The sequence below is a fragment of the Copidosoma floridanum genome, unplaced genomic scaffold, assembly GCF_036245765.1.
Source record: "Copidosoma floridanum isolate Cflo_tuat_1 unplaced genomic scaffold, Cflo_Japanese_pri ptg000006l, whole genome shotgun sequence".
In the NCBI taxonomy this organism is placed as follows: domain Eukaryota; kingdom Metazoa; phylum Arthropoda; class Insecta; order Hymenoptera; family Encyrtidae; genus Copidosoma; species Copidosoma floridanum.
This window is the reverse complement of record NW_028321883.1, coordinates 23,696,630-23,716,276: the sequence shown is the minus strand read 5'-3', so window position 1 is coordinate 23,716,276 and position 19,647 is coordinate 23,696,630. Positions and strand designations below refer to the sequence as shown.

Here is a 19,647-nt window from a genome sequence, read left to right as displayed (position 1 = left end):
AGCGTATCTATAGGCATCGGAGCTTTACGTGGTGTAGTCCAGTGTGAAAGTATATAATAAAATGTACGGCTCGTTTTGCACACATACTATATTACGTATACACCCGGGGGGGGGGCTACAAGGAAGGAAAGGGGGATTAGGACGCGAGATCCTGATTACGGCGATGAAAACCAAAGCACCCACGCGCTGACCTCAACGCGTTTATGAAAATATTGCGCAACCTCCCTCCCACCCTCCTGGAATAATTATTATACCTGCGCAGCGCTGGTCGGCGGACTTTATTAAATATAAACCCGAGCGGGGTATTCTTGTACGCAAGTTTGAGGAAACGATGGTGGAAAGGATGGGAGGTTTTATTTTTCGCGTGCACCTTTAGAGGACGGGTCATAAGAGATATAAGGGATGGTGGATTAACAACGTTCCGTTGTTGTCAGGGGAGGGGGGGGGTTAAATAAATTTAAATCGCCCCGATGTGCTGAATTTCAAATTTTATTCCCTACACAAGTACATATGGGCGTTTCATTGTACATCTTATCGTATCTAATGCTTTTGCGTTTGTGTGTATAATAGCGCGGGGTTTTGCTTATTCACGATGAGTAGCTTATACACGTGCACGCACGCGATCGCGGCCTAAAGAGCTCTCTGGTTATTCGTTGTGTGCTACACGTGTATTATACCCCGTGGCTCGGAGCTTTACACCGGCTTTTACACAACATGCTTTTTACACTCAACGTTAGGTGTGTTTCGTGGCTATTTACATCGTTTCGCCGTTTAATTGGTTTTTCTCGCAACATATGTTACTCATTTTTTAATACAAACATCAATTAGATTCTTACGTCTAACAATGCCGTCTGTCAAAGTGAATCGTAGCAATATTGTCTATAATATATTTCCCGTGTGAAAACTTGACTGCGAAATCGGATACAATAAAAGCTGCGGTCCAAATATTATCGGTGCGATCGGCAACTTTGTACAAGCTAAGGGATGTTTATGCATCCATCGAAGCAGTGCATGTACACCGAAAAGCGCGAAAAATATGATAACAGTCCCATCGCCGTTTCACTGTTACTTCTGTACACCGCCGATAGTCGAGTCCCAACTTGCTCCTCTCTCGTCCTTGGGGACAACCGTGGCCGCTAAGAAGTTTTCGGCAAAGTTCCCTGTACACACGACAGCAACGAGCCGATGCCGGAGGTAAGGGGCCAAAGCTCAGATCAGCCTGTCCCGGCTGGCGTAGGTGTGCAACGCCTCGGGCTCCATGGGCGACTCGAGGCTCGACTTGTGCCGGTGGCGCCTTCGCGGCGGCGTCGGCACGATCAGGGGCTCCTCGATCGTCGTCTCCTCCGCCGAGCCAAGCCGCTCCGTGCGCTTCGGCACCTCCCCGCCACCATCTGCGGACGAGAGCCAAATTTCAACCTCCACTCTACGCTCCATGTAAGAAAAAAAAAAAAAAAAAGTGGCCACCGAACCGTGGTCGTCCAAGAAGGGGTTCGTCCTCTCGAAGACCCTCGGGGGTTGCTCCCCAAATGGCAGGGGCCGCTTCACCGGGACGATTCGCGGCTCGGACTTGCCTCCCTCGGTGGCCTCCGTCGGGGTCACCGGGACACCTGGAGAGCCCGCCTCCACCGACAGGTCGACGAACCCGTTGACGATGCCGTCCCCAATCTGAACGAGCTCCAACGCGTTACTTCACCCTCCCTCTCTGAACCATAAAAAAAAAAACTCACCTCCCGTCTCTTGACCTCCGGACTCGGCGAAGGCGTCGCATAGTCCTCGAGCTCGCTGGCCTGTCTGTCCAGCCGGCGAGGCTCCTCGTCCAACTCATCCACCAGCATCTCGCGCGGCAGCGACTCCTCGGATATCGTGCGCTGGATCACCACCAAACCCGAAATGTCCCCATCGTTGCCTGCATCTGTGTACAAGGAAGGTGTGCATATTTACGACAAGCCCCCCCTATGTTTGTTTATATTGTGTGTACATGTACCATTGGGGATGATGCCGGAGGACGCCTCGTGGAAATCGGACGAGCTGGCCTCGGTGAGGGTCGCGCGAGTGTCGCTCCGCGACGCGTAGCCTCCGTCGTCCTCGCTCCTGGGACTCGCTGGCCGGTCGACGTCTTGGCCCACGACGACGAAGCTCCTGCTCGGGGCTTTCGGGGACAAGTCGCGCGAGTTTTCCAACGCCGATCTGCAAGGGCATTGTCTTTCACCGGCCAATCGGTGCTTTTGCCTCGCAAAACAACAACAACAAAAAAACTCACGGGTGGTTGTTGGCGAAGCTCTCGAAGGCGGCGTCGAGACTCTGGGTGGTGGAGGCTTCGTCCTCGTCGGTCGCATCGGCCGAGGCGCTGGTGGACATCACGGGTTTGACGGGTGTCGAAGTTTTGGCGTGAAACCCGGTGTCCTCGACCGGATGAAGCTGTACCAGAGACGAGGAGGTGTCGGTCTTGAAAATCGAGTTATCCTCGACGCCGGTGGTGCTCGGGAATAATCCACCCTCGGGACCACTCTCCCCGTCCGATACCTATACGCGAACACACGTACATATATGTACAATACAGGGGAGCTCGGCACGCGCTCCGATATAAACTTTCGGAATCCGGAGGACTGCGCGGCAACTGACGCCCCCCCCCCCCCCACCTCGAACTTTTTCTCACGCGTGCCCCTCCAAATGCAATTTTAAATAGTTTCCCCGCTCGTGAGAGATATATATATATGTACGTATACGCTCTTTCATCCTATATGAGAAAAACTTTTGTGCAAATACGCAGCAACAATAAAATGTGTACCCCCACCTCGAGCGAAACGGAGTCTCGGGGCAGGGAGCTCGTCTTTTGCCTCGGCGGTCTCTTGGCGCCTCCTTCCCCCATCTCGGCGGGTGGATCCTCGGGCAAAAGCTCAAAGTCCACGACGTTTGGCAGGCTAGCGGCGCTCTTTGGTTGTTGGGCTGCCGGCACCGCCTCCTCCTTCAGCAAGCTCTTTTCGATCTATCGGTTGTTGTGGGGGGGGGGGAGGGACAAAGAAAACATTGTATATATGCGATGTGGTTAACGGAGCCTCGACACCGACCTCGACAAACTCGTCGTCCGAGTTGGCCTCGTTGGTGCTGTTGGTGGGTTGATCGGCAGGTCCCGTCAACAGCTCAGGCTCCGACTCGTCGTTTGCTTCGCCGGGCGGCGAGCGCATCTCGTGCCGTCTGCGCCTGCGCGGTGGCGGGACCGGTAGTGCATCACCGACGGCCTCCATATTCCTCGACGCTCCGATTTTACCTGAATTTTTTTTTTTTTCTCACATCATTACCTTGGAATGTATACAAAAGTACACAACTCGGTGCAGTATAGTAAAGCAAAAAAGAAAAAACGAGGGTATTTATATATAATGATGTATAGATACCGTTAGAGCCGGGTATCCCAGAGTCGGTTTGGTGTAGCTGCCGGTAGTGGCCCGAGCCGTCGAGCGCGACGCTTGGCCTGGGGGTGCAGGGCACCTCGAGATTAACGTCGACCCACTCGCTCGGGTGGAACGGCCGGTCCACGGAGTCGATGCTGTGGCCGCGCTGAAGCGGGCGACCGGCTCGAGGTGCCGAAACCGCTCCTCCTCCTCCCGCGTACGCGATTTCCGAGCTGCTATTTCGTGGATACACCGGGACATACACGTGTTATACATAATTATTCATCGACACTTTTTCCACCACACGTCCAATATATTTTAATAATGTAATCGCAGGCTTTTTTTTTCACGTAAAATCAAAAATACCCCCAGTGTGTTTTTTTTTTCAATGTACATAAGTATACAACAATCAAATGATAAAAACAAAAGAACCCTCGTACATTGGGTGGATTGTGTATTTGACGTATATATATTGATCGGTGTTAATATAGGAGGGTATAATTTTGCGAGAATCATACACGTAACGACAAAGTATGTGCGAGCGTATAATTAGCTGCGGGGCTATTTAAGCTGTGTAGGTGATGCGAAAACAAGCAGGCCCCGTGTGTCTTATTGGGTCCCGAGTAATTACGCGCTATAAATGTATATAGGTACGTGTGCAGAGCTGCGATTATATTATTATCGGGTCCAGCGATCGATTCTCCGCGCACTATACCTGTTTGTATAATATATATATATATACACCGTAGCGCCAATAATAACGGATATACATATTCATCGGATGTTAATTCGCCGGATCGACTGCAGCGTTTTACATAGTATAGGTACCCGTACACACAAGTACTCGTTGCTCTATTAAGGTGTATGTATATACACTCACTCGTAGTTATGTATAGCTGTGCTGGCATGGTACAAACGCCTGACCAAATTAACACTTTGGTGGGTTTCGCGGTGTGCAACACTCCCCCTTCGTTAAAGCACCAGCTCCGGATATTATGTACAAGTGTATATACACTTTTATGCACGCGGACTAATTGCTCGCCGTAAGTCGATTGCTCGCGCTTTTTTTACCCCTTGCTGTTTGTTTGATACTGATATCGCAGAGTCGGGGGATTTCGAAATTTCACAGCGATGATGATTTTCGTTGGACTTTTTGTACTTGACGCGTCGAGGGATTTTTTTTTTCTCGATACTTAAACAGCTTCGCCCACGCTCGAGCGTAAACTCGAAAGATCGTTCTCGCGCGATAAGTATCCCTGACTGCGATCCTTTTACAAATAAAAAAAAAAAAAAAAGGAAAGTTGGAGGCGAATGGCTTTTTAAAAAGCATCGGGACCCAAAAAAGAAAAAATAGCAGCGCTGGGAAGAGAATCGAGATTTAAAAAAAAATGATAATGAAAAAAAAACAGACACTGCCTTCACGTGTACGAGGTTCGTAAGTACAGCAGTGTTGAGAGAGTGCGTGGGTACACACGTGCCTCCTACGCGCGAGCAGGCCTTCAACGCGTCTTTTTTCGTCGATCGAGGCTTCAACTCCGACTGATTTTGCGAGGATGGAGACATACTAATCGAAAAATTATGCTGATCTCTTTAAACGGATGCTTGTGCGTATACGACGTTTATGCGAGAAGAAGAAAATGTATTGTTCGAGTAAATTTCAGTTTCTTTTTTTAATACAAGCATACATATTTGGAGCGATGGATGGGATGAACTTTGTCAAGATATCCTTGTCATCCGATGTTTGTCATTTTCATCGACTCGATCAATTTGTTAAAATGAATTATTTGTTATTCGTATAAACTGCTTCCACTTGGCGCGTCAAATTCATCGTTTCACGGGAACGTATCCATGTTTTCGTATTTTGCCTCTTCGTGATTGATATTTCAAAGGATTCATTGGTATTTTTCGCAGGACTTTTCCACTCGAAATCGAGAAGCGAAAAAATGTAGGTCACCACACGACAACGACTCTTTCGGATGCACGAGCGCGAACTGATTGCTCCTCGGGGGCGTCCGTATACCGTGGCCCATTTTTAAAATCCATTCGAGCTTTCGATGGTAACAGCCCGAAGAGTCAGTAGAAAAAATATACAATGAGACTTTTTTCTATTTCTTCGCCCGAAGAAACGCGTGTGTAGGGGGAAAAAAAAAAAACCACTAACTCGATTTTTGGAAGAGGGGAGAAAAATGAGGTAGCGTGCAAAAAGATCATTACCCCGAACATCGGGCGTTTAAGCACATTGCGAAAAAGTTAATCATCGCGACGGGACGTGTTGCGTTTTGCTCGTCTTGATTTTTAATCGCGAGTTTCAAACTCTTCGTCTCAACTCTCCTCATTAACCCACTTTAATTTTTATCGTCGCAATGAATTTGCCCTCGGTCCTCGTTACGTGTTTTCCGTGTATACAGTTGCACAACGCCCGATTATTTATATGCATTTTCCCAACTTTTTTAATTAACATTCCCAGGTCGAGCGTAATCCTCTGTTGCACGCGTTTCAACAACGCGTCCGAACAACGGAATACAATTTTTACAATTTCGAACCAACAATCACCCCCTTCGCATTTACCGTGTACGCGTAAATGAAAAAAAGAAAAATAAGAATAGAGCGAGCATCGATCGAAAAGAAATTTAACTCGAGTACAGGAGACAAAATTCAGTCATAGTCATACGGAAATGATAAAATACATCTCTCGAGCACGCGGCACAAAAGAGCGCGTCCCAGCATTTTCCTCCCGCACGTACGAGTTTCTCATCCTCGGCCTCGCTCGGAAAAGTACGCATACATACATACACCGGATCGACACCAAGTCGATATAGCGAGTATAGTGCTGATGAATTTAAAGTGGGCTCGTGTTGTAATATATACGTGTATCGTACCTCGTGACCCTTTGGGTGGCGGCGAGTACGGAGCCCTCCTCCTTCAGGCTTGGATAGATCTGCAAAGAAAGTATATATAGATATCGTAAACGGTATTCTGTTACATACATTCGTACATATATGATATTATATTTATATGCACTACTACGTAGAAAGAAATCCTCTCTCTCTCTCTCTCTTCTAGTAGAGTGACAGTATATATATAGTTTTTTTTTTTTTTTTTTATATTATAGTGCTCTACGTCCGGCTCTTTTTTAATAAGGGCACTACTATGGGCACTTAGCATTTGGGAAAAGGACAAGGAAAGGGATGGAAGGGGGGTAGAGGGAAATTAGGCAATTGTTGCTCTAAAACCCTCCTCGAGGAGCATTGAGCACATGTGGAAAATCACAGAGGTACTTGCCCGAAAATGTCGCACTGGCCGGGAATCCACGGAATCGAATCCACGACCTAGCCGACCGAGACACCGCGCGCTCAATATATTTATTGTTCTTATCATCGAATAAAACGCAATTCAGCATAAATACCTACAATGTCTATTATGAATGTACGTATACGCGTTCTAAGCAACCAAAGCACGCAACTAATAGTCCTGTGGCCTATTTTTTTAATTTTAGCTCAATTTACATCAACTCCGAGGCTTTATTATTATGGTAAGCCAAAGAATAGCCATTGTTTGCTTTCGGATGATACGAGTTTTTTTTTTCCCCCCCTCGCAAACGTATGGGTATTGCCCACGTCATCTCGCGCTACATGTTATAAATAGCCCATCAGCGTTGGTTTATGTTTACTCGGATGGAAAAGTAACTCGGTAGTCCAGCGCTACTATAAAGTAAGTATTGGGTCCTACATTATTTTGACTCATGTAGTTGTCGCGTTCATAAATTATTGCAATTGGGATTTAATCTTTTTTCTCTGTACTTTTTGTTTTTTTGATTATTCGAATATCCGTCACTTCACAAAATAATTACCATCTCTATAAGGACGATAATTTATGTAATCATCGATCAACTTGAATAATTTGTTTACGCTTGAACACGTGCGCATACATTATTACCCACACACTTATACAGCTGTGATTAATTAGTGGTCATTATATATACCGAAGATACTACGTTATGTGTGCGGGTGTACGATCGCTCGGAGGCATTATAATAATGTAATTAATCGACGAGGAAACGATAGTCGGATTATCGAGAAAAGCGCGTTTTCAACAAAAACAATCGCGTTTTCGTTCAAATTTGCATCCAATCGTTCGACGATATGAACACGTTATTTCCTATCCCATATATATGAGGTATCCTCGTTGCGTGCCCCAGACCGTATATTATATACACGTGAGTCGATCGATCCTTTTCCCTTGTCCTGTATGCACACGAGTGATGCAAGAAAGGCGATAAAATGGCACAGCCAAATATCGATCGGTCGAATCGGTGCGAACTGTTTCGCGAAAAGACGCGCGTGTAGGGATTAACGAGGCCACGCGCGTATAGAACGGGGTAACTGTATATATCGAGCACCGGCTCGAAAGATCGCTCGAGAGCTGCTCGACTATTGCTTCGGTTTTCGAGTGCCCCCCTTACTCCGCGGTCACGGCTCGCTCGCCGAGTGCCCTTTTTTTCCCCCACCGTCCCCCAATTTTTAGTATCAATCACAAAGCAGTTTTATTTCTTTCCACCCGATGAAAAAAATAAAATGACTCGCAGGGGCTCGTCTCTTTTAACACCTCATGACTCACACTGACGATTAAAGCAAGGGAAAAATTTTAGCGCGCGGTTTTAAATACAACCGAAACGCGAGAAGGTAGGTACATGTGTGCACACAAAGATGGGAGAACAATGCCCACGCGGTGATGATCTTACAGAAGAGATGGTGGATCGTGTATCGCGCGCCGATGCGTTTCTTTTTCGAGGTCGTTGCCGGGCCATTATGGGGCATTTGGTGATGTTACCAGCCGCGCGGTGTTGTTGACGTAAAAAACGTTGTTGGCGCTAACTCTTGTACTGTACGCGACCGGGACGTTTTTGCAATTGCTCGCGGAGCACGAGGGGAGATAAGGAATAAAAAAAGGGTCCTCGGTGACCTCAAGCACGTCCATAATGCGCACTTACTTATAACCGGTTTTTGGCCTCATTTTTCTCTCGGTTTCACTTTCTATTATACTTGGAGTATCCGGTGTATAATATATTTTTAAGTTCATGTGCACAATGAGGCGTTGCCGTGTGTAAATAATCTTATCGCGAACTGTCAGCGTATAGGAAATGGCACCTCACCTCGAGTGTACCCGTATAAAGCAGTTCTTTGAAAAGTACATTATATGAGCATTATTTTTCCCCTCTCTCTCTCTCGCGGCCCATTGTGTGCGCAGGTGTATATATCTTTAAAGCTTAAAGTTGATGTTTTAATGTTTTTCATCTCCTTTGCTGGACGGGCTCTCGAGCGTATGGTTATTAAAAAAGTTTTAATAGCTTTCGGAGTCTTAAAGTATATTTTCTTTGCTTTGCTTTGCTTTGCCCCCTCGAGGATTGTTTGTGCAATTTTAAGCGATAAACGCTCCCACTTGTACAAATCATAATCATTTGAACTTTGACAAAAAATATATAAAAATGAAGGAAATAATACTCGACGACCAATGATGTTATTAATTGGCTGAAAATCTTTCATTCCACGTGTCTTTGGATCTTCGGTTTTAACAGAACACCCGTAAAGAGGCCAACAACTGAGAGAGTTACAGAGATATATATCAGGGGGAATCAGCTAAAGTTGCTTATATACATATAGCAAACGAAATTCCACTTTGCGCGCTCGTGTCCATTTTAAATGCGATGCGCTTGCATGCATTATTACCTCGGAGAGTCCGCATGGGATGCATGAATCGCACGCATACAGTTAGTTGGCTATGTACCTGCGCGTGCACGGTGCAGCTCCTTCGGCGTTTAACATTGCAAATTTCTCTGCCAACTCGGAGATCCGACGTCGGTGTCTGTGCGGGTACGTCTCTGTCTTTCGCCCTCTGCGTGCTCATCTCCACTCGGACAGAAGTTATTTGACGATCAAATTAAACCGGCCGGCTGGCCAATGCTAACACCGGGCATGGCTTTACTATATACTATACCATTAAACTCTAGGCGTCACTCGTCCATCACCTGCTGGTAAATATATGGGTGACGGAGAACAAACTCGCATAAAAATAGCTGTGCACTTTTGTTTTGTTTTTTCCTTTTTTTTTTTATAATTGACAAAAAAACTCAAGTTCGTTAGTATAACTTGAACAAGCGGCACAAATATTGTTGAATCGATACAAATTAGTGATTCAGCCGCTGTTTCTAAATACGTTAATATATTTACTCTAGATGGCTATAAGTTGATTTTGCAATGAAAAATCGCGCTTACTGACATTTCATTTATTCGGATTGAAAAGAGTATCAAAAAAAAAGAGTGCGCGAATTCCCACTTCTTTGTAAAATAATGCAAATGTTGCTCAAACTTTTATACACGCATATATATATGTGCCACGGTCTACAAATACATGTGTATAAAATATTAGAGAAAAAACATTCGTAGCGCACATATTATGCACGAGCAACAGCGTGATTTTTTGCACATTTTAAAAGTCCTCGCTCGAAATATCGTGTAGTGATGTGTGTATATATATACGTATACAGCTCGAGCCCCGCATCCACAGAGTGAGCGTTTCAATGCGAAGCAAGTGCACTCGAATGTACGCAAATGTATAGGGCTGATGACAATAAATCCATCAGAGGTACGAGCACTGGCAGGGAGCTGCGGTAATACGGGGCGCAAGGAGGGGCTGTCATCCTGCAGCGAGTGCGCCAACAAGCTTTAGTGGCTCTCGAGAGCTTTTTCTTTCTTTTTTTTTTTTTTTTTTTTTTTTCCTGAAATAACGAAATGTACACGGCGATTTGTATCATTATTGCGTTTGTACTGAGCACTGTGCCAATGGGTCATTTGTACTCGTTTGAAGGCTGTAGATGTAATAAAATTTGTATGGGCTAAATAGTAGGCATGTCATTCCTATCGTATCATGTATAATATATGTCCACGTACGCCAAGTAGACTCTAAAAGTTAAAGGACTGGAGAAAGAAACAAAATAAATGAATGTTTTATGATATAAAAAAAAAAAAAAAATAACATGTACAAAGTGCGGTGGTACAAGTTGATTTTTCTTATTCATTCCAGGTGACGGGGTACAAAGGGCTTTGGAAAAAAGCCAGAAATCACACTCTACGTAATGAAATGTAAGTAATGCCCATGATTATCGCGAGAGAAACACCGGCTACGTCGTACATTTGTCACCGATTAAGGCAAGAGAATCCAACTGACGCGCTTTTACATGTTTATATCTACTATTCCCGAGCTTACAATTATTGAGCTTTTTTTCATTGTTGAAACTGAAAAAATTGCTTCTATCCAATGAGCACATCCATCCATATAATATTATCTTGAGATTACAACGAATTCAAAGTGCCACGATATATTTTGAGCGAAGACAAGGTGTATACGACTTGTGATACGAGTGTTTCTTATAGACTTTGTAGATATAGATAAATCCATCAGAAACAACAGTAAAACGCAAAAACGGACTGACTGCAACGAATAGACGTAGATTATATAAAGTAATAACTGGCAAGTAGGCAATACACGCTGTTTGTTCACGGCTATACTTTCACCTGTGCAGGTACATCATTGAACCCATAATCCGATTGTTGAAGGTTGTCAAATGTAAAACTACTACATAAAATACACACACACGCATTGCAATGTTATTACAAAACAATACCTGTATGTACCTATATCTATTTGCTTAACCATGTCAAATTCTCTCGCTTGTACATACATATTACAACGGCCACATATTATGTCCATCCGTACACGCACAGCGTAATTTTGTGGGTACAATTATACACTCCATAATTATATTACATTATATGCATATGCAACGGGCAAAAGTTGTTATAATACGATATTTGCCTTCACCTACACTCTTATAGCATATATATAAGCAATGAGCGTACAAAGGCATTACAGCTCGAGTTTGAGTTTTGAATCACCGAGCCAAAAGAGATAAGTTCGCTCCGGCGATATAATGCACACGCCTGCGCTCTCTTCTCTCCTCTTTCTGTATTATTATCTATACTTCTATACAGTGTAGGTATATACATACATATATGTGTGCATTACTCTTTTATATTTGATCCGATGGCATTCCACAACTGCAGACCAGAGTGTGTTGATAGTCAGGCGTTTCTTTTATTGTCATACTTTCAGTCTGACTCTGCAGGTATATATATATATATATATATATATATATATATATATATATATATATATATACACCTACTTACTTATGCACGAGCGCGAGCACATTTTCTTGTATTGTCACTCGCGTCGTGCTTTCTCAGACGCGAACCAAACGCTCATGAGCGTGTGGATATAATTATTATGCATCGTGAATAATATGCGCCAAAATAAACAAGTATAGGTGTAAGACATACTATTATATGCGTTTCAAAGTATTATTGGATACGGTAATTCACACTGGTATCTTCATAAGTAATCAGTTATCAATGTGGTTCATCGATGATTTCGCCAACCCAACTATTCTCCGACACTGCATCGTCATAAAAAAAAAAAAATGTATTTGTCAAAGATTTAATGCGCTCACAAGTGGAGGATTATCTTTTTTTCGAGTAACACACGCGATTCCTCTTTTGTAACATATACGTATACATAACTGCTTTGTGCAAATTATGTTCTGCGAGTGTTATAAGCTTTTACGTCATCGTAATTGGCACGAAGCGCATCCGCGGATGGTTTATGCAACGAAAAGAAAAAAAAAAAGCCGGTGGTTGATCTGATTTTCTAGGCTTTTGCACACACGTACGTACCAACAGTCGCCCTTAAACACAGTACACAGAAGAGGATATGCGAATATACATAATATATAAAATGACGCAATAAACATATATATATGTATACATGATTGGTTTGCCGTCAAAGGTGATGTATGATACTCGTACACCTGCATAAATATATTAAACACAGCCAACGCGTTTAATTTATAACTTCCTGAATTCCATGGTGCCTGCACTACTGCAAGTGAAAACATTGCAATGTATATATAAACACACCCACACGCACGCATGACAACTGACAACGACAAATTCGACCGGATAAATAGGTATGTATGTATTTTTTTAGTTTGCTAACGTGAGTTAACAATAATGGATATAGGTAGTAGTAGGTGGTGCCCCATCGCCTGTGTATACACACGTGTGCAGGATTACTTGTGCCGCTGTCCTTCGTCGTTCTTTTTTTGTGGCGCGCACGGCACACACTCGTTACGCAACTGAGAGACGAGAGAGAGAGAGAAAAAAAAAAGAGCCTTGACGGAAAAAGGAGCACGCGATGCATGTACCTATACATGGTTAAAATACACACGTACTAAGTCCTAACGCGCGCTAATTGTCTACCGGCCGAAGAAAGCCTCCCTCTTACCCCCATCCCAAAATCCCAGATATATACTTATGTCACCTTTTTTATAGGTAAACCATAATAACTCACCGATCGAATTGACCTCGTCTAAAGAGCGCGCACGTCATTTTCGGCTAATTACTTTCGTAAACAAAACTGCATTGGTTCCATGGGTTTATTTATTTATATTCAAAACCCCAATATGTATTTCGCATGTGTCGACGGGAAATCCAAAATTAGAATTATTTACTTTTAAAGGCTTTTAACAAAAAAAAAACAAAAACAAAAATTACAATAAATTGACGACTTACGGCGAAACGTGTCGTTGCGCGCTGCCTGGCGGTCGCCGGCTTTTTTACATTTTACGGCCGCGCTTTACAAAGTCGTTTATCGGGTGCACAGGTACGCACAAATGAAACTCTGTAATTCGTCCATACACGCGGTACGGTTGATTTGTATTCTTTTTTTTTTTTTTTTTTTTTTTTTTTACTTATTCGCACAAGCTGAGAACACCTCCACCTCTTGTAAATATAGCTCTCGCTTTTCGAGGCTGTCCTAATTTTTTGTCATCTTTTCGCTCGCATGTGAAGGCACATACACACGCTTCTCGAGGTTGAAGAAAAAAAAAAAAAAAAAAAAAAAAAACGACTCGTACTCACCCTGTGGGCGCATCTAACGAAAACCCGATCTAGCGGCGACTTGGAGTCCTGGGCCTTGGCTGACTTTTCTTTGCACCAGGCCTGTCCCATCTTGCGACGCACCTTACGGATAAACTCTCGTACTCGCTCCCCGCCTCTCAAACGCAAGAGTGTTGCAACTCCGGAGCGGCTCAAGTACAACCAGCCGCATTGTAGGCCACCATCCTATTCACCACGTATACACACATGTACGTGCACGCGCGTTGTACACACCGTGCGGAATCGTTGTCCCGGTCAGCGCTGCCGATGTGCCGGGAGTAGTTTGCTGGGAGCATCGAGGAAAAAGCGCTAATGCATTTCACCGCTGCGCGGCGGCCTGGAAAATATATATATGTATGTTATATGCTCGGCATGTATCTACGTCCATACGTATTAGGTATTTGTTAGTGTACGCGTCTAACTTGTCAGCGGCAGCGTTTTTCCACTACCGGTTTTCCGGCAATTTTCTTTCGAAGCGCGCGCGCGAGGAAGAAAACAGGAGAAAAAAAAAAACAAAGATTAGACGCGCACGAGAGTATATATAGACTGTGTTTAACGTGTACAAGTACTGCAGAAAAAAAAAAAAAAAAAAAAAAGACGTGCTCCACATTAAAAGGCTCGTTTTCTCGCTCGAACGCGCCTTCGCAGCGAGCGTGGATTTTGTGGCGCTTTCGATCGTCGCACATAAATATATATATATTATACCTACTTGCGATGGTTGACCAACAAGTACTCAATTAAATGGTAATCGTGTTTTCGTTTTATTCGACTTTTTTTTTGTCTGATATCGCATAATGGGTAAAGGTACGAAGAGGCGATTTGGATAATATTAAACTCGACGACACCGGCCTGTGCCATACGATATACAGTTTGATTACAAACGCCAGTGTCACGTTACGTTCTTGAATGCACCGCGAGACACTATTTTTATACACCTCTACTCGACGGTACGGCGTGCACACGTGCGGCCTTCTTCGAGTATATACGCGCGGATAACTCCCTGTACAACTCTCATCTACGCAGTGGCTTGTTGTACGCTTGATATTTTTGCGTAAACATCATCAGCTGCGAAATCAACGTGAATCATGCAGCTACGTGGGAATGCGAGCTCGAACTAAATAAAGGTTTTACGTTGTGTGGAATGGTTAATCACGCCGCATATTGTATGGGTCGTTTCGTTGAAAAAAATAAAATAAAATAATTTCCCCCCCCCCCCCCGTGAAATTAACGGTCGTTAAACAATGTGTTGGACGTACGGCTCAAATGACGCGTGCTACTTCAAAATTAAAGAAAAAATGGTCCCGTAGTGGAATAAATGAACACTAGGTTTTACGACTAAGCTATCCGCTTGATTAAACACAGACGCGGAAGAAGGGCCGAGTCATCGTTTTCATTTATTTATTATTATTTTATTTTTTAAACGCAGTCATCGTATACTTAACGCCTTTCCACGAATGGACCTGATAGAGAGTTCGCGTGCTCGGAAAGAAATCGATCCTTTTTTTCATCTCTCGACTCGTACGAGTTTTTATAAACCACTTCCACACACCTCGATGTACGGCTTATTTATTGAAACGGTAGTGAAACTTTGAATCTTTTACAAAAACTAGTAACGATAATCGTAATTCAACACATGAAATATATATATATTTTTAGTGGAACCAACGGGCAATGAATTATTTCTGATCTCAATGATAATAAAAACATGGATCGCGTACGTGATGCGTGAGAAAAAAAAATACTTACAGAATTAGCGAGCAAATGCATGGTTCGATAGGTACCTAATACATGTATATAAATTATGTACACGCTCAGAAAGAGGCTGGGCTCGAAACATAAGTGCTTGTATCCATGAGTATAGGTATGTATAGTGTACCTGTTGCAGGTGCAATTGAAAGAATAATGCTCACGGGCCTTGAGGTTTACGCAATCGCTCGACGTTAGTGGTGGTACGAATAAATCGTAAGTATATATTCATGTGTGTACCTAGTATTTATGTAGCCGTACGGTGTATATCGTGTATATATAGCAACCTCAAAAGATAACCGGCTTCCATGCGCAGCACCACCGACCTTTCGATTTCCTATTGGACGTACTTATATATATACACTACTGCGCAAATAGTGAAATTTCATTTACAGTTGTACTGATACCTACTATTTGTGTATATAGGTACTACAACGAGGCACAACTGTTCGGTCAAAGGAGCAATCACGTAGGTATACGTAGGTATATGTACCGTACATAGGTGGTGTGTTGTGATGCCGCTTTTATAGAGAAAGTCCGTAGATTTTTGTCTCACGTGTGCGAGAGATACCACATTGACGAGAGAAAGTTTCACTCGGAATCTTCCTCACTCCCCGTTTTTTTTCCTTTTTTTCAGCTCATCCTTGAAATATACAGTACCGATATCCCCGTATATCTCTACGAGCAACCTCTGACGGTTGAAAGTACTAACAATGGCATCTGATGTTTGATTAATTATGATATATCAACTTCGTACAAAGTGCGCATATAGTTACGAAGTACAAGTGTGTATGGGGTGTATGCACGGGTATAATATATTATAGTTTGATACAGGTGAAAGTGAGAGGAAATAATCAACCCGAATACATTACAATCTGATCTAATGTATATAATGAATTCCGAATGCACCGAGGCCCACAACTGTTCACTAATCGACGCGCACAAAAAATCAAGTGTGATATACATGTACACGTCACTGCAGCACTAAAAATCATCGACCATCTTCGTATGGATATTCAACCAACACTCTCGTTGTCAATTGATACTCGCATGAGGGAACTAATACTTGGTCGTGACCAACGCGTTCTAGATGGGCGTCTATACGTATACGGGAGTATAAGCGTATAAAATGTGCCCACGTTGCATTCAACGCGTCCGCGAACCGATCGCCCAACAAAAAGAGAGCACCCGTGGATGCGTTTATCGGTATTACATGTTTATACTTACGATGGACTTTAACTTGGCTGTATATCATCGAGCACGAGCGAGAAAGATACAATTGCAACAGTCGAACTGCATGAAAAAACAAAGCAAAACAAAAAAAAAAAAAAAATCGGCGATCGTACCAACGCTGAGACACGACTCGCGATCGGCAACGTCGGACCGGTGACTGCTACACGGTCCCGCGATCGGGGGCCCGTACACCTTTCTAACCGCAGCCTCCGCTCTCCGGTTCCCTCCGACCGGCTCCTTTCTTACCTCCCCCTTCCCTCCCATCTCTCCTCCTCCTCCTCCTCCCCCTTCCGAGAAGCCATATGCTGCTCGTCTGGTTCATATGTTGGGCACAGCTATACGTATCCTGATGACGAATATCACTCCTGTGTATGCATATGTATTCGCGGGGAAAAAATTTCGGAAGTGAATGGATCTTCCTCTGTGGCGATGGAACAATTCGATCGTTGCTGCAGCTCTAGGCTGGTTTCTTTTTTTTTTTTTTTTGCCACCGACCCGCGATGACCTGGAAGTACCGGTGATGCTTCACTTGTTTTTTTCTCATAAATCTATGGTCGGGTATGCGGCCAATTTTTTTTCCGTGATTGACTAGGAAACACAAAGAAAAAGGGACCATTTTACATTATTTGCATGCGTTCGCTGTTGGAGAACGCGTCATCGCAACCGAGCGTTTGGATGCATCTTTTTTTTTTTTTTTTTTTTTTTTCTTCTCTCTTGAAATCGTACGAGTCACCTCTCGTGTGTAGTCGTTTCGCACCTGGTGTCTCGTCCTCCTCCGCTATGTGTATTATATTACGTACACCCGAACGAGAACTGCGATTTTTTTACGAAACTACGTATGTACTTACTTGTCTCTCTTTCGAAAGTCACTTCCACCTTGAGATTACGCTTAAATCAAAAATCGACTCATTCTTTTTTCCGCTGTATTTTTAGACCCGTCTGCCTGTATTGTTTACCAGAGTATACAAATCGTTACAGCATGTAAATCGTGGATTTTTAGAGGAAAACACATTTCGATCCTAAAATGAGTGGGACACGAGTTAATTCCATAATGTATGATATACAGATACAAAAGTAATGATTTTTTTTTGTCTTAAAACTCGACAAAAGTTTATTATTATCCGGTAAAATTAACACATAAGTAAGGTTAAAAAAAGATATAATATTTAAAAATTTACCTTTTTAAATTAAAAAAAAATTATGAAGCCATTTATGTTACATCGTTATTTATACTATTGGAATATTGTAACTTCAACTAAATCATAAAGCGTGAAAAACAACAAACAATATTTTTATGAAGCCACGAGCATGATGTTGGCATGCGCGAGTGTTGAGAAAAAAAAAATCCTCACTTTAGTTCCATGCTGTTTATTTCTTATCTCGAGAAGAAGCTCGTAAAAAGGAGCCGAACGCGGGAAAAAGGTACGAGAGAAAAGAACGAATGGCCATACGAGCGCAAATAAAACGTGCTGGCACGGCGATGTGTACAGTGGTGTACGTGTATAGGTACACGTGTGTGCACAGGGCACATTTTGAAAGACCCGCAGTTTTAACTTTATGTTGCGTAGGTAGGCATACATATAACAACCCTTTGTAGGTCCAGCCATCAAATTTGGTACTTGGCTTTTTGATTTTCATGAGCTTTTTAATCAAATGAACACATGGGTGAAATTGTGTTTGGTTCATGTATTCATCGTCAATAATTGTAGAAACAATAAATCATATGCACTTTTATATGGTTCATTTGAATTTAATGAATAACGAACATTTTTATTTTTCATTCCATCAAATTTTTTTATCATGAATTTAAAAAACCAGAAATTTTCATGCACGATGTTCCACATCTTCGACTCCAAACGTATAAATTTAGAAATTCACCAACGATTATTTTACCCGACGAAAAATTACTGGAACCCTTTGAAAAGACTATATTGCTATAGAAATCTAAAGAAAAAGAAAAAAAGTTCAATGAGCAAGACATGTCCAATATCGATGCAAACGATGTATTTATTTTTCAACGTACAAACGGTGTTCACCTGAATAACGCAAAAACGCTCCACTTCTGTCTAGTATGTAAGCACAGGCACACCAAGTGAAATCCCGAGGCACACGTGATACCTCGCACCTATACATGTAATATCAAGGTTCAACGGCAGAGAGACAGACAGCCGCGGCAACGTGATGTATATTTTTCCTTATAATATGGCTCGTTTTCCCGTTGCGGAGCAAGCCTCTCTTCTACCAAGGCATCTTCGCGCGGCGATACCTCACAATGAGGCGTCCTCCTGACTTGGTTCCCACGTCTTTGTCTTTCTATACTTTTTCCGGACGACGACGGTGACGCGTTGGCGCTCGACTCGCCCGCCCAATTAAGTTCAAGGCAACTGATGATTTTATCTCGTATGTGCATATATGTAAAAAGCTACGACGGTATACTTCGAACTTGTTGCAAAACAGAGAAATCGAATGTATACGCGAAGAAAGCACCGCCACTGTATTAATCATATCGGTATACATATGCCCTTTCGCAGTCCAAATCGTCAGAATTGCCTCCAAATCGAAAAAAATGCCTGGAATGTAGAAATATGACTAAATACACAGAGTAAAGTTTTTAAAATTTTTCTAGTATAGGAAGAATCTACATTGCAATGGTTCATGTTTATCATTTTTCACACTCGCTCCAATTGAGAGAGATTTTTGATAGATCGTTATACGTGTCGCATAAGACCACGTGTCAAACGAGTCAGGCGTTCGCGGAACTAGTCAGGCGAAACTAGTTTTCGTGAAAATTGTGTCGCGTCGAGTTGGTACAGACGTATAAACCACACGACAGGTATTATCGCTAAAGATCTGAAAATCATTGCCACACGTATACATTACGTGTAAGTCGCGGTACATAAATCGGTAATGAACCTTTTTTTTATATATGTGTATGGTACTCGGTATATACATGTTTATACGTATATGCTTAGGTCGGAAAGGAGAAAAAACAAAAGACAATACATTTGGTCCAAGGCGCGAGGGTCAAGGATCACACGTTTGTATATATATATGTACAGGAAAGCTGTAAAAGCACGCAATCAATCGCGGAGAGAGCTTTGTCGCAGATGTATTGCTGGCCCTTCCTGTCTTGGATTTTAAAACAAACGACGCTCATTGCGTGCCAGGACAAAAAAAATCGGCCAAAGAAAAAGGAGCGATATAATTAATATTGTAAAACCTGACAG

At 43.0% G+C, this 19,647-nt stretch overlaps 1 protein-coding gene across 1 annotated transcript; it reads right to left on the bottom strand.

Moving 5' to 3' along the window:
• Positions 1 to 480: 480 nt before the first annotated feature.
• LOC106640258 (uncharacterized) lies at positions 481 to 13,775 on the bottom strand. Its single transcript, XM_014354232.2, has 10 exons — positions 13,424 to 13,775; positions 6,269 to 6,327; positions 3,393 to 3,622; positions 3,069 to 3,268; positions 2,795 to 2,986; positions 2,261 to 2,523; positions 1,985 to 2,187; positions 1,728 to 1,912; positions 1,470 to 1,665; positions 481 to 1,391 (listed from the first exon to the last, which is right to left on the bottom strand). Exons 1-10 carry the CDS (start codon positions 13,511 to 13,513, stop codon positions 1,210 to 1,212), a joined length of 1,800 nt encoding a protein of 599 aa, XP_014209718.2. The 5' UTR covers positions 13,514 to 13,775; the 3' UTR covers positions 481 to 1,209.
• Between the last annotated feature and the right edge of the window lie 5,872 nt (positions 13,776 to 19,647).